This window comes from Rhineura floridana, chromosome 5 (assembly GCF_030035675.1).
Source record: "Rhineura floridana isolate rRhiFlo1 chromosome 5, rRhiFlo1.hap2, whole genome shotgun sequence".
In the NCBI taxonomy this organism is placed as follows: Eukaryota; Metazoa; Chordata; class Lepidosauria; order Squamata; family Rhineuridae; genus Rhineura; species Rhineura floridana.
The window spans coordinates 138,790,852-138,806,119 of NC_084484.1; the positions used below are offsets into that span (position 1 = coordinate 138,790,852).

Below are 15,268 nucleotides of genomic sequence, written 5' to 3' on the forward strand. Positions count from 1 at the left end.
TCAGTAGTTACATTTAATTGCACTATTCTTGACAAATCATTCTCAGCCAAATGTTTGCATAAAAATATGGGTTTGGACATAATACTGAAGCTTGGCTAATTCATTGCCATGATGCTGATGCTGGCTCTTGGTGGTCTCCATTTAACCATCTGTGAAAATAAAACTTAATGAGGATCACTTGGATGCCCTGACAGTATGACTCAGTATTTCCACGTGGGGCCCATACATACAGCGTCTCAAAACGGGGTGGTGGTGGAGGTGGGATTGCCACATATATTGATTGGCCTTCCTTGAAAGTGCTGGCTCACACAGTGCCTCTTCCCATTCCTTGCCAAGTTGTAACGTCTCCTGCAGGTGGTTATATGGTAGCAATGGGTAAGTTCCTTCCAATGAAAATAGCTTCAGAAGACATTTTTTCCTCAAGACTGGGGGAGGGGAGGGTTAATTCCCCCTCTCTGCCTGCTGCAGTCTGAAAAATTATCACCCACCTTAGAGGATGCTGTGTACATTTTAAAATAAATGCACATTTAATGTCACATCTAGTTTGGCCCTCATTCTTAGGTCTTCTTGAAGCAGGAGCCTAAGGAGTTAATTTTGTATCTGTTAGCAGCAGCAAGAACATTGTATGCTAAAGAATAGAGATTACAAAAAAAAAAATACTGATAGTAAGAGAATGGTTAGGAAAAGTGGAGAATTTTGCCCTAACAGCCAAATTGATATTATTTATGCATACAAGAAAAAGAAAAGGTAGTTTCATGTTAAACTCGAAATCTATCACTGAATATTGCTGAAGAAATATATTGCTTTCTCAATCAAAGAGAAGTCTTGAACTATTTTAAGATATATAATAAAAATATATCACAGGAAAAAGCATCATAAGAAAATATAGTATTTTAATAGCAAAATTATTATTACATTACTGTAAGTCTTTCTTATTTCTGTCTATATCATACATAAGCGACAATTTCTGTGTTTCGTTTTTATGGGTTTTATCCAACACCACGTATGCAGAGTTCCATTCACACAGCAGGACTTTCCACTTCCTCTCCAATTCCTGTGCACCCTCAAAATCTGCTCCCAAGGGTCCTTCAACCCTTAGAGCAGATTTTGAGGGTATGCAGGGGCTGGAGGGGAGAGGAGTGAGAAGTTGCACAAGCTGAAGTCCACTGCACTCACAGAACAACGGCCCTATGCCTTGTTCCATTTTGTTTTGTATTTATTTTTGTATCTTCTTTTTTGGTATTTGAATTTGAAAATATCCCCTGCATATGGAAAGCCAGGGAGAAGTATAGATTAGACTCCTCACTAACATCTGATGAGTATTTTTTGGTATGGAGAAGCCTTCAGCCATGTGAGCTCTCCACAGTCCAAAGTGGTATAGTCCAGACACGGGTTTAGCACTGCAATGAGAACAAGGCCTTACTGCTCATGGGAGTATAATCACAGAAGATACATATATTTTCATCTAGTTGGTATTCTTTTAAATTGCTGAATCAGTGAAAAGATAAATGAGAATATCTGCTTTTCTTTTCATTTTGAAGAATGTGTTAATCCAAAACAATTCAATATGTATGAACCCTTCGTATTTTTGTCTGCATGTCTACATGTTACACCTGTTAGTTGCACATAAGCCTAACTTGCACCACAGTCCTATGCATGTTTTGCTCAGAAATATGTTCCATAGCGTTCAGTGGAATTTACTCTCTATTAAGTGCGTTTAGGAAGGTAGGATTGCAGCCTGTGTGTGTGTAAATATCTTTCGGATTACTTATATCAGGGAAAATGGAAAATTTAGCTTCTCCCCAATCTTTTTCTTCCATTCTTATAGCTTGGAAGGAGGGAGCGAAAGAGTGAATCTAACTTGTGACCATATGATCTGAGTTGTTAGAAATCTGACTTGACAAAAAGACTTACACGTTATTGGCCAGAGATGGATATGTTTTAAGGAACAAGAAGTGGTTTTATTTTTAGGGACCGTTATGAAGGTTAGGTAAAAAGGTTCTAACATTGTAAAACATCTGTAAAAAAAACTGCTCATCTTTCTTTGAAGCATAAGGTTGGTTATGCTTTTGGTGTGCTTTTTTCCAGGTATGGAACATTTCAAAGAAGGTCGAATGACCAGAAACCATCGAAAGATGCAGAAAGTAATCATGCTTTGCCGACTCTAAGAAAATGTGATGTGGTGCTAGAAGGTTTGTAATTAAGAAATTGTTTAATGCATTTTAATATTTGGATATGCCATTTGAACGAGTGGATTTGCCACAGATAGGGTTTTCCTTTGTCCAAACTCTGTAAAGTATTACAAGACACTTTATGCAAGCTTATCTCCACAAACTAGAAGTCTAAGTTGCTTGATCATTTCATCCTTGAAATAAGACCCACAGATTACAGGGTATCTATTATATTTTGAACCTTTTCTGCAGAGCAGCTGGAAAGGGAGCCAGACATAAGGACTGTGCAATGTGAATCTCAGATGCGCAGGCTAAGGGATGGAGGGGTTGGATAATATGTCTCAGGGATAGCTCCTCAACCTACTTTAGAATAATAACTCAGTTGAGGAGATTTGAGCTTCTCAGCTTTCACTAGTTCCAGCCTCCTAGAAGCAGTTGGGGAAAGGCTACCGCTCAGTAATTAGAGCATCTGTTTTGCGTGCAGGAGGTCCCAGGTTCAATCCCTGCCATGTCCAAGTAGGGCTGGGTGACTTTCTGCCCGAAATCCTGAATAGGCACTGCCAGTCAGTGTAGACAATACTGACCTGGATGGACCAATGGTCTGGCTCAGCAGAAGGCAGCTTCCTATGTTCCTTCCTATGCTCCGTAGAAAAATGAAGCAGGAAGAGGCAGCTAGTAGGCTAGTCATCCATTTCTCCTTCCCTTCAATATTAGATAGGCATCTCTGTTATCTTTTCGGCGCCTACTGAAGACCTTCCTCTTTCAACAACCCTTTTAAGTAGAGACTTTATCCCAGTCTGCATCTGTGTCGGAATTGCTTTTTAAAAATTTTTAAAGATTTTTTTAAAAAAGATGTTTTTAAGGATGTTTTGTTTTAATATGTTCCTAAAGATGTTTTGTTTTAATATATCTTACAGTCTGTTTTTAAGATGTTTTAAAATGTTTTTAGTGTTTGTTTGCTGTCCTGTGCTTCTGCTGGGAGGAGGGGTGGGATATAAATTTAACAAATAAATAAAGATGCTCGTTATTTCAAATTCTTTAATATTATTTATTATTATTTATTGAATTTATATCCCGCTCTGCCTCCCAGTAGGAGCCCAGTGTGGCAAACAAAAACAGTAAAAACACCAATAAGGTATAAACACCAGTAAGGTATAAACGTGACATCCTTAGCAGAACAAGGAAAGTTTTTAATATTTCTTGCCATTATGAAGAAGACAGAGCATCTAAATAGAGAGAGGGAAGGATTGCTATGTTTAGGCTACAATCTTATTCCCAATCTTATTCTGCTGCTGGGGGCAAGCAGCAGCATCAGACACAGTAAGACTTACCTCTGTAACATTCATAGGATTGCACTGTTAATACCCCTTTAATGTACATGTTTGTGCCTTCAGACCTTGGTCTAAAGCAGTAAAACAAAGTATACATGGATAAAAGTATGCCTGTATTCTGTTGTTAATTCCTTTCTTTTGAATAAAGACTGTAGCACAAAGAATAAAGAAAGAGATTGGCATGATAAAGGAAGAAAAGATTCTAAGAATCCCTCTCCTGGTTTAAGGGAAGCAAGCTTTCAAAACAGTGAGAGCAGAAAAAGAAGGGATAATGTTTTTCCAAATCAACGGAATGTATATTCTCCACAGAAATTACCACTACCAAGCGTAAGTAACTTCTGCATGTTTTGGTAGCAGTAAAGTTTGAAAAATTCTGCCAGTGTCTAATAAATCATTTTAAGTTAGATATTATTTTATTTTTACTTATTTATTTATGTCTCGCCTTTTCCCCAAGGAGCTCACAGTGGCGTACATGGTCCTCCGCCTCCTCATTTAATCCCCATAACAACCCTGTGAGGTAGGTTAGGCTGAAAGGCAGTGACTGGCCCAGGGTCACCCAGTGAGCATCATGGCTGAGTGGGGATTTGAATCCTGGTCTCCCAGGTCCTAATCCAACATGACACCACACTGGCTCTCATGCATACTTACATCAGTATATAGTGAGATGTAATCCCAATGTTCATACCAAATGCTGGAAATAAAATGTTCAGATTCCAAATTCAGGTGGCCTGTTTTGGAGTTTATGTGAAATGCCTTGCACGTGAAGATGGGGCTGAAACAGTTTTGACTTCCCGGAAGGAGTGCTGGCTGGTGATTGTCTCTGAGTGAGCTCTATCTCAGAGGAAGCTTATTTCAGTTAAAAGCCAGTCAAGAGGAATTTTTGACTGGCGTAAATGTTCTCCAAGATAAAAGGGGAACCGAAGAGATTTTCCACGGAACTCCGTCGAGCTGTAGATTGCTAGATTTGATCAGGAATCCCCCTGAGATAAGAAGGCTTTTCTAGCAGCGGAAGACAGTCTGGATTTCCAACAGGCTGTGCTGAAAGTAAGCAAGACGTTTTTTTCTTTCTCTTTTAAAAACATTTTTAACGAGCTAGCCTCCTTCTGTCTAAATCTTATCAACTAACTTAAATTACTATCGTAAAAGAGACTTGTTTATGAATTGGCAACTCAGAAACTTGGGTGAGTCACACTTTTTTCGTATTATACAAAGCTAAGGAAGAAGGGAGCAATTCAAAGAACCTGCTTTATTTTTTATGACAAAAAGCTGGCTTAAAGCTGGAATTACAAAGATTAAACGGATAAGAGGCAACTTATTAGATAAGATGATTTGATTATTTGAAGGAAATATATCTGAGAATTTTTTTTTTATTTTGGATTAAAAAATTTTTTTTTTGAACGAATCTGCTGTTCGTGTATCTTACTAACTGCTGGATGCTGAGAACTGGATTTGTTTTACATTCCTGAATGTGCTGGAGATAAGAACTGTGTTGGTTAAACAGGCCTGGAATATTAACTTTTTTGTTGCTGGAAGAAAAGAAACTGTTTGCCTCTACATTGGCTAATAATAGAAAAGGGTTTTTTTTTTTCAAGAATGACAACTAGGAAAACAGCCAGTTTTGGAGCGAAGAGTTTCAATTGATACACAGGAAGGGAAGGACATGTTCCAGAAAATTATGGAGGGATTTAGTGATTTTAAACAAGAGTTGAAACAAGAGATGAAACAGGACAGACAACAATTTAAAGATGAATTTTGCAATATGAAAAAGGATTTTAAAGATTTACAAGATCATATTAAAACAGAAGAGGGTGAGATTAAAAATAACATTGGGCAATTAACACAGGATGTAAAAAGTGTTAAAGATAAGGTGCAAACCTTAGAGAATAGAATAGATATTACAAATATGGAATTGGAAAAAAATTTGGACTATATTGCTGTTATGGAACTTAGAGATAAAGAACATTGCTTGAGATTCCGTGCAATTCCTGAGGAAACAGGTGAAGATATCAGAGAGAAAATTGTTAATGTTTTGGCAAAATCCTTCGACAGGAACGAAGATCGGATGGAATTTGAAATAGACAAAGTTTATAGAATTAATTCCAGATATGCAACAATAAAAAAAATCCCAAGAGATGTGCTTGTTTATTTTTTTAAAAAGAGGACCAGAGATATGGTTTTGCAACATCATTTTAACAATGTCTTCAAAATTGACGGTAAAGAAATACAGGTGATGAAGGAAATTCCTGTTAGGCTTCTACGTAAGAGAAAAGATTACACTTTTTTCACAGAAAAACTTAAACAATGTAAAATTCAATTTAGATGGGATGTTCCAGAGGGAGTGATTTTTACATTTAGACAACAGAAGTATCGATTAAATACTGTTCAAAAAGCAAGGGATTTCTTGAGAAAAGCTTCAAAAGACATGGAAGAAGATAAACTCAAAGATATGGATATAATTCCTGGGAAACAAAGTCAACAGAAACAGGTAGAGGAAGAAAAGGATGATGATGGATCAAAGGGAGCAACAGGCACAGACTTTTCTAAAATACATGCTTAAAAATGGATTACAAATATCTAACTTGGAATATAAATGGAGCTAATTCGTCGCAGAAGAGAAAGAAAGTATTTCATTATTTGAAAAAATTAAAATTGGATATAATTTGTTTACAAGAAACACATATTAAGAAGAAAGATTCTAAATATTTAATTTGTAAAAATTTGGGTGAAGAATTTATTTCGGCAGGATTAAAAAAAATGGTGTGGTTCTTTATATTAATTCACAATTGTCTCCTAAATTGATATTATTGGATGATAGTGGCAGATTTGTGGGAATTGAAATCACCATTCAGGGTACAAAAATTTTGATAGTGGGCATTTATGCTCCTAATGAAGATAAAACAAGGTTTTATACTGGACTTATGGAAAAACTATCAGAGTTTGCATATGATCATTGGTGTGTCATGGGTGATTGGAATGGGGTAATATCACCAAAAATGGATAGACTTAGTGAGAAAAATATTAAAGAGACACAGGGCAAATTGCCGAAGATCTGTTTCGAATTGATGGAAAATTTAGAATTGGTGGATGCTTGGAGATATATAAATGACAATGCAAAGGAATTTACTTACTTTTCAGAAAGACATAAAACATTTTCGAGGATTGATATGATTTGGATGTCTAAAAATTTAGTGAAAGATATTTCCAAGATGGATGTGTTACCAAAAACCTTTTCGGATAATAATCCAGTGATATTGACTTTAAAAAAAAAATCTTGGATTTAGATGGAGACTAAATGAATCTTTATTACAGAATGATAAAATAGTGCAGGAATGTAAGAAGAAATTAAAAGAGTTTTTTGAACACAATTTACATAAAGGAACAGATGAAAATATTGTTTGGGATACAAGTAAAGCATTTATGAGGGGATATTTTATTAAATGTAATTCTGAATTAAAAAAGAAGAAACAACAGAAAATGCAATTGATCTTGGAAAAAATAAAACAAAAAGAGGAAGAATTGAAAAAGAATCCAACTAAAGCTTCTACTGTAAATCAAATTAAAATGTTACAGAAACAAGTGTCAATGTTGACAGTTAGAGAAATTGAAAGGAAATTAAATTTTGCTAAACAAAGGACTTTTGAATTTGCAAATAAACCGGGGAAATTGCTAGCATATAAATTAAGAAAAGAACGACAAAAAAATCTTATTTTAAAGATACAAGAAGGAGATGAGATGTTGACAGACAATTTAAAAATCCAAAGGGTTTTCCATCAATATTATTCAACTTTGTACAAGTGTCAGGAAATTCCCTCAGAAAAAATAGAAGAGTATATATCCAAACAGAATTTGCCCAAAATTACAGCTCTTCAGAGACAAGCTATTAATGGTCCTATTACGTCAAGAGAAATATCTGAGGCTATAAGTAAAATTAAATTAGGAAAGGCGCCAGAACCGGATGGACTATCAGCAATGTATTACAAATGCTTGGAGGAGGAACTTTTACTACCTCTACAGTATACAATGAATTCTATTTTACAAGAGGGGAAGATACCGGATAGTTGGAAAAATGCCAATATAACATTAATACCTAAAGAGGAGCAGGATTTAACTAAAACAAAAAAATATCGGCCAATATCTTTACTGAATAATGACTATAAAATTTTTACAATGATTTTGGGTGAAAGAATGAAAATAATATTGCAACAATTTATTCAGGAAGATCAAGCGGGGTTTTTACCTAAAAGACAATTACGTGATAACGTCAGGAATGTTTTGAATGTGTTGGAATATCTAGAACAACGAAATGACATACAAGCTGCTTTGATTTTCTTGGATGCTGAGAAAGCATTTTGTTAATTTGAATTGGAAATTTATGTTTAAGGTTCTAGAGCAAATGGACTTTGGAGATAATTTTATAAAATGGATCAGATCGATTTATACATCACAGAAGGCACAGATAATTGTCAATGGGGATTTAACGGACTCATGTGAAATACAAAAGGGTACAAGACAGGGATGTCCATTGTCCCCCCTTCTATTTATTCTGGTTTTAGAAGTGCTGCTTAGAGACAAAAGGATTTTGGGAATAAAGATAAAATAAGAGGAATATAAATTGAGAGCATTTGCTGATGACTTGATAATTGTATTAGAAAATCCCTTGGAAGGAATCAAAGTATTGATGGATAAATTAGAAGAATTTGGACCATTAGCAGGATTTAAGATCAATAATCAAAAAACGAAGATGCTGGTGAAAAATTTATCTTTAAGAGATCAAAAAGAGTTAATGGAGAAGATAGATTTTAAAATAGAAGAAAAGGTGAAATATTTAGGTATCATTATGACAAATAAAAATTCAAAGTTGTTTCATAATAATTATGAAAAACTATGGACAGAGATTAAGAAAGATTTGTTAAGATGGGATAAATTACAGTTGTCATTAATGGGTAGAATATCTGTAATAAAAATGAATGTATTGCCGAGAATGATGTTTCTATTTCAAACAATACCTGTCATATCCTCTGATCTACCTTTCAAACAATGGCAAAAAGATATTTCTAAATTTGTTTGGCAGGGGAAAAAACCAAGAGTTAAATTTAAATTATTACAAGACGCCAAAGAAAGAGGAGGGCTGGGATTACCAAATTTGAGACTTTATTTTGCTGCTTGTTGCTTAGTCTGGATAAAGGAATGGATTCTATTGAGGAATAAAAGATTATTGGATTTGGAGGGTCACAACCTGAAGTGGGGATGGCATGGATATCTATGGTATGATAAAGTAAAAGTTAATGTGGATTTTAATAATCATTTTATAAGACGTCCTTTGTTGAATATATGGAATAAATACAAAACAAGGTTTTTTTTCGAAAATACCACTATGTGTTTCAAGTCAGGAAGCATTTTATAGAAGAGAAATGGCTGGAAAAGAGAAATGGTTAACTTACCAAGAACTATTAGAAAATGTGCATGGTGAATATATAATGAAAGAGAGAGAACAACTAATAAAGGAAGGATATAGTTCACAATGGTTTACAATTGTTAGAAAGATTTAAAATGTACAAGAAAATGTATGGGTTTGAAATAAATAAATCTGATTTTGAAATAGGTTTGTGTACAAATGATGAATGCATAATTGCAAAAATGTATAAATTTTTATTAAAAATGGACATGGAAGAAGAACAAGTAAAAGAGTGTATGGTTAAGTGGGCAAAAAAAATTGGTTATAATATACAAATGGATCAATGGGAAAATATGTGGAAAAAAGGTTTGAAATTTACATTATGCTATAATCTTAAAGAAAATTTTTATAAAATGATGTATCGTTGGTATATGACTCCAGAAAAGTTGTCAAAAATGTATAGTAATGTTTCTAATGTATGTTGGAAATGTAAACAACAAGAAGGATCTTTTTATCATATGTGGTGGTTGTGTAAACAGGCAAAATTATTTTGGGCACAGATAGGGTAGGATGATGCAAAAAATCTTAAAGATAAATATTCAGTCAAAACCAGAATTTTTTTTATTGGGTTTTATGGATAAACAAAAGGAAAAGAAATATGGAAGAATAATATTATATATGATCACGGCAGCAAGATTACTATATGCACAAAAGTGGAAAATGGAATCGATACCAGCAATGGAAGAATAGCTATTGAAATTAATGGACTTAGTTGAGATGGACAAATTGACATGTCTTATTAGAGAAAAAACGACAGATACATTTCTTAAGGAATGGAAGCCTCTTTTGGACTTTTTGTTGAAAGAAAAAAATGAAATGATGATAATGGGATTTGACGATTAATTAAGATAGACTTTGGAAAAAAGTGAATTTCGTATGTTCTAGGAGACAGGTTTGATATATATTATATACTTATAGCTGATCTGTAACAAATCGGAAGTCAAGTTTTTCTTTTTCTTTTATTTTTTTCTGTTGTATTATTTTTGTTGTATTTGTATTTGTTTTTATAAAAATTTGAATAATAAAAAAAATTATTATAAAAAAAAAGATGGGGCTGAAACAGTTTTAAAGGATGTAGACTTTTCCTGAGGCCTCTAGCCTCAGAGCTGTGATGAGATCTAGAGGCTTTTGAGCTTCTCGCCTCTGCTGAAGCTCTGCCTTAGCCCATGAGAGTGAGTGGCAGGGATAGCAGGGAGGAGGTACTGATTTATATCAGAAGGAGCACAGCTGGGAGGCCTATAGATGCTGACTTGCCCTGTTGTTTCATTGGAGGCATTCTGGGGCTCAGAGGTTTCCACGTGTCTTGTTTCCCTCTTAACGTTGACTGGGTTCTTCCCACTGTCTCTTTGGGTTCATGCTGCAGTTGCTTTCATTTAGAGCTTATTAGTCATTCTCGGTGTATGAGAGAGCTTAACTTTATTGGCCAAGGTGGTCCTGAATTATTGAAACAAGGTTTCCTTTTGTGATTTGGTAGAAAGAACAGAGGACAGAACCAATTCAGTCACCTGGCTGCAGGGCCTCGGATGAGAATCGCCAGAGTCATAAGCACCATCCGCAGCAGGAAAATATCCCCCAACAGTTGAAAACGGACTGTAGTGAAGAATTCACCAATGTTAATCAGGAGGTCAGCTGTTCAGGCGAAAACCAGCCCTCCTCTTCTCTTAAGAGAAAACAGCTTTCTGTCACCAGTGAGGACAAGCAGGTTTCACCACTAGTCAGCTCTGCTAGGAAGCCGAAAATGACTGTAACTTTACCTCTGAAAGAGCCACTGAATAGACCTGAAAGGAATAAAGAGACGGATTCAACTGAACCAAGTATGTAACTAACTCCCCTTCCTTGTTTTATTTAGCAACTTAAGAACATAAGAATAGCCTGCTGGATCAAACTAATGGCCTATCTAGTCCAGCATCCTGTTCTCTCTGTGGCCATCCAGTTGCCCATGGGAAACCCACAAGCAGAACCTGAGTTCAAAGAGCACTCTCCTCATCATGGCTAGTAGCCACTGATAGCCTTTTCCTCCATGGGATAGGCAAACACCATGTACATGAATAACTTATACAAGGGTTCTTATTTATCCATTATGTAGAGCTGAAGCTTTACACCCTTCTGTTTTGCTTCAGTTGTCCTTTCTAGTGATGATGAAGAAGGAAATGCTAAGACAAAAGATCCAGAGAGACACTTCCAGACTGGGAAAGGCCACAAACCTGAGAATAAAGAAACAGAACAAGAATCTGTGCTACCCTTGTCAGAAGAGCTATTGAAGAATGCAGCTGAAAGCAAAACAGATGAGGTAATAGATCTGCTGTGTAGGTTATATGTGTAAGAGTTTTTTCCTCTCTGAACTATACTAGAAGCCATATGATATTTCACTCCTGTAGAATAATGCTTGCCATGAAAACTTTATCCATAGGGTCGCCATAAGTTGGAATTGACTGGAAGGCAGTCCATTTCCATTTCATGCTCTGGTCAACCCCATGGATATCAGTAGAATGAGCACACCAAATCTAATCATATTTTCAGTGAAGTTTACTTCCAGAAGTTCTTTTTTAGGATTACTTTACAGTGAATTTATATCGATTTTTTAAAAAGTCTTTCTCTAACGCTACATTTAGTAACATATATAGTTCTTCCTTCTACATGGCACCATCATGTGGTTAAAAAAAAGAACAGCAAAGATTCAGTGCCTCAGTATGGTACATTATCTGTTGCATCAAGCTATAGACATTAAATGACCATTATGATTTTTTATGTATTAAATTTATTTCCTGCCCTTCCAAGGAAGCCCAGGGTGATAATTATCTATACATGACAGTAGTAGGGTGGACCTACTTGCTGGCAAAATGTGGTCACCTGACCACTATGTGCTAGATGATGTCATCAAAACAAATACCACATGACCGGCAGTGACACCACCAGCTGTCAAAACAAATGCCATGTGGGCAGAAGTGACGTATATTGCAGTAGCCAGAAGTGACATATATTGCCCATGGACATATGTGATGTGTATTGCAAATGGCCATATATGACATGACCAGATATGAAACCTGTTAGGGAACCATTTCTGCCCCCCTGTATCATGCGACCCCTCTATGAAAACATCAGGCTGCTGTGGACCAATAAGAAGAGGTTTTAATCACCGCAGCAAAAATGGGGTGTTGGAAATGGACCCCAAAGAGATCCATTTCCCACCTCATCCTTACATTGGCCCAAAGAGGGCATGTGACCCCTGTATGAACACAACATGGTCCAATAGGAAGAGGTTTTAGTCCATATGTCAAAATAGCGTGCCAAAAATGGACCCCAAAGGGGTCAATTCCCACCCTCTCTCTGGATTGGCCTGACAGGGCCATGTGACTGCTCTATGGACAAGTCATCCTACTATGGACAAGTCACCCTACCACTGGCCCGTCAGAAGACCCCGGCCCTATATTGAGCCTGCCAGTCGGGAGAGGACTGGCAGATTTTTCATAGGAATCAATTGTGCATGCCCAGACACATTCTAAGGAGAGAACATGGAGACAGACCGCACGCTTTTGAGGCCTACAGAGCTAACCACCCCACCACCGTTGTCAAGACCAAACCCCAGAAAATGCTATATTAGCACCAGTTCTGATGATGAATGTTTCTCACCAGCTAAGCTGTTAAAAGAGGAAGAGAATCAGCTCAGCCAAATGTGGAATAACATGATGGATGCAATTTCAGCAGATAACTCTGTAATGCAGGTATGTTAACTGGGGAAACTGTTTGGAGAGTTGCAAAATAAGGAAGGACTGATCAAAGGGGGGCGGATTAAAACATGCCCTTACTTTTCTAGGGATCTGCATCCACTCAAGAAGCTAGTTCCCAGCCAGCACCAACATCCCTGTGGAAGATGGCATCAATAGGAAAGATTCAAATACAGGTATGGAACGATGATTATTTCTGGGCCACAGTGTAATTAATTAAACAAAAAATGTGTGTTTAATTTTTTCCTAACTCTTTTTAGGATTCTGCAAATCTGACAACTGATCAGCCTAGCCATCTCATCCTTAGAAGCATTCTTGTGCGTTTCACTGGTTTGAATGCCAACATTTTACCAAGAAATGCATTGTCGGAGCAGCTGTCTATGTCATTTTGAAACAATGTTTAATGCAAATTATGTATGACACTTGTACTGGATGTACAATTCAAGCTCCGGCACAAGCATCACATGAATGTCTGACCTGGACAAAGTCTGTCCTCTGTAGAAAGCTGAGAATTATATGTGGGGAAATGTGTTTTAAAAGTGTGCTTCACATTGCTATCTTAACAGCTTACACTTTGAATTGTCTTGTTCTAACACAAGAAATGTTAAATCTGTTGACCAAAGTAGGCCGTTCCCAGAAAGCCGTTAAAGTTGGTGAAAAGATTGTGAGAGACACTGACCGGCCATATGTAAGCCACATTATAAGTGTTATTAAAAACAGAAGTTATAAAAGTTTTATTTTGCCTTTCAATGAAACTTCTGAATAAAATGCTGTGTTTGCAAACATAGTGTCTTTATTTTTTAAATAAATTAGGAGTGGTCTTATGGGGTCAGGGTGAGCTAATCATTCTTGCCAGGCTGTTTTCAATGCCAAAAGTAAATAAAGGATATTTGGTGCTGACCTTGAGTAGCTTCCTCTGCCTTAATCCTATCAAGGGAGAGGGGTTACAGCAACCTCTTTGCAACATACCTGTAATATTTGGGAACCAATCTCCAAACAGATCTCACTGTTCAGCAGTGCTTTTCAGGATGTAGTTATCCCTCGTTATTTTATAAAAGGTGGAGTTTTAGGCTTTACAAAGCCACCTAGAAACTAGCCAACAACACAGTGTAAGGTCGGGGGGAGGGGAAATGGCTGTGGCCACATGGTAAGGCTGCATGTTTCCAGTAGAGATCACGGTATCATTTTGCCAGAGACCACAGCCTAAAGGTAAAAAAAATTAAAAGTTCTCCAGCGGTTGAGAATACCTGCTTGTAAGCCAATCACAGCATCTTGGTCTAGGCAGTATAAAAAGCCCACACAGATGCTTTTCTTTCTCTTTACCTGGATTCTTCCTGAGGACAGCTATCAAGATTCAATCATACATGAGTACACTTACCATTCCCTAACCCCCTCTTCCTCTTTTCCCCTAGCATGTACATGATTTAAAAATACGTCTCTTATACATTTTTCTCTCCCCTCCCAAATCAGAGTGAAAAAAAATAGAACATTTTCTAATCTTCTAGAAGGTAATTCCTTTTATTTTGTCCTTTTGTTTCTTTAAAAGTTTCAAAATAGTGGCTGTTTCTTGCCACATTTTAAAAACTTTTTTTTTCTCCTATAAAAAATTTCCCAGAATCTATACCTCAGAGAGGGAAACAACCAAAGGCATTAGAGCAAACATTCTCCAATCTGCTAGAAGCTAATCTTGTATCATGATACTCTTCTCCTGTGATTGGCTGAAGAGTATCATGCAACCCCTCTGAAAACATCAGGCTGCTGCTGGCCCTGTCAAAATACCCCATTTCCAACCCCACCCCAGACTGGGTCAGCCAATCAGGAGAGAGCTGGCAAATTGTAAATGGGGGGTCTATTCTGCATGCCCGGACAAGCACTGAGGAACAATTATGAAGGCATCAAGAGCAGCTTTGAGGCCAAGGGGCTTTTCCTATCCCCCAGCAACTTTCAACATTCCCTCCAAAAGGGTAGGGAGGAGGCAGATAATGCCTAGGAGTTTATCATACCCCCAAACAGGCATGGAAATTAGTCCCATAAAGGAAAAAGAACTTACAAAATCTGTAATCTGTACTTTTGAAACCACTGAAGAAAATGGTGTATGAAGAAAATGAAGATTTAAATGAAGACATGGAGCATGAGAGTGCACAGGTAAGAGTTTTGTGTCTGAACTATGTTTTTTTTAATAATGTGTTGTTTTCCCATTATGGTACAAACTCATTACTAAAGTGCCTCTTTGTTTTATACTTTTTTACAGGAGGATGTGTTGAGTGGTGATTTTGAGAATCTGCAAATCAAGAGACTGCATGCTGTAAATATTTCCTGTGTTTCCTGCATTTGTCCCATGTCTGAATCTTGAGAGCTTTTGCCAATAAAGATGGTTTATTTTACCCCTGTGTTCATACCTGTATTGAGCAGAAACATGGCAGAGCATGAAGAAATTCTAAAATATATATATTACAGACCTGGGTAGGTTGGGAGTTTGGGGGGAGTGAAACCTCTATTTCAGGAGGCAAAAAACAGAGTTAAAACACTTACTAGGAAGCAAGTTACTACATGGCTTTCAGGCTAAGATACGTACACACTGCATAG

General features: G+C 36.7%; 1 protein-coding gene across 6 annotated transcripts in view; it reads left to right on the forward strand.

Annotated features, from left to right (window-relative positions):
* Positions 1 to 15,268, forward strand: part of SENP7 (SUMO specific peptidase 7) — a 65,254-nt gene that overhangs the window by 22,709 nt on the left and 27,277 nt on the right. For all 6 annotated transcript variants that reach the window (XM_061628170.1, XM_061628172.1, XM_061628173.1 and 3 more), the window contains 4 exons: positions 2,089 to 2,192; positions 3,651 to 3,829; positions 10,432 to 10,771; positions 11,078 to 11,247. In XM_061628170.1, coding sequence (XP_061484154.1) covers positions 2,089 to 2,192; positions 3,651 to 3,829; positions 10,432 to 10,771; positions 11,078 to 11,247 — 793 coding nt within the window. The remainder of the gene's footprint in view (positions 1 to 2,088; positions 2,193 to 3,650; positions 3,830 to 10,431; positions 10,772 to 11,077; positions 11,248 to 15,268) is intronic.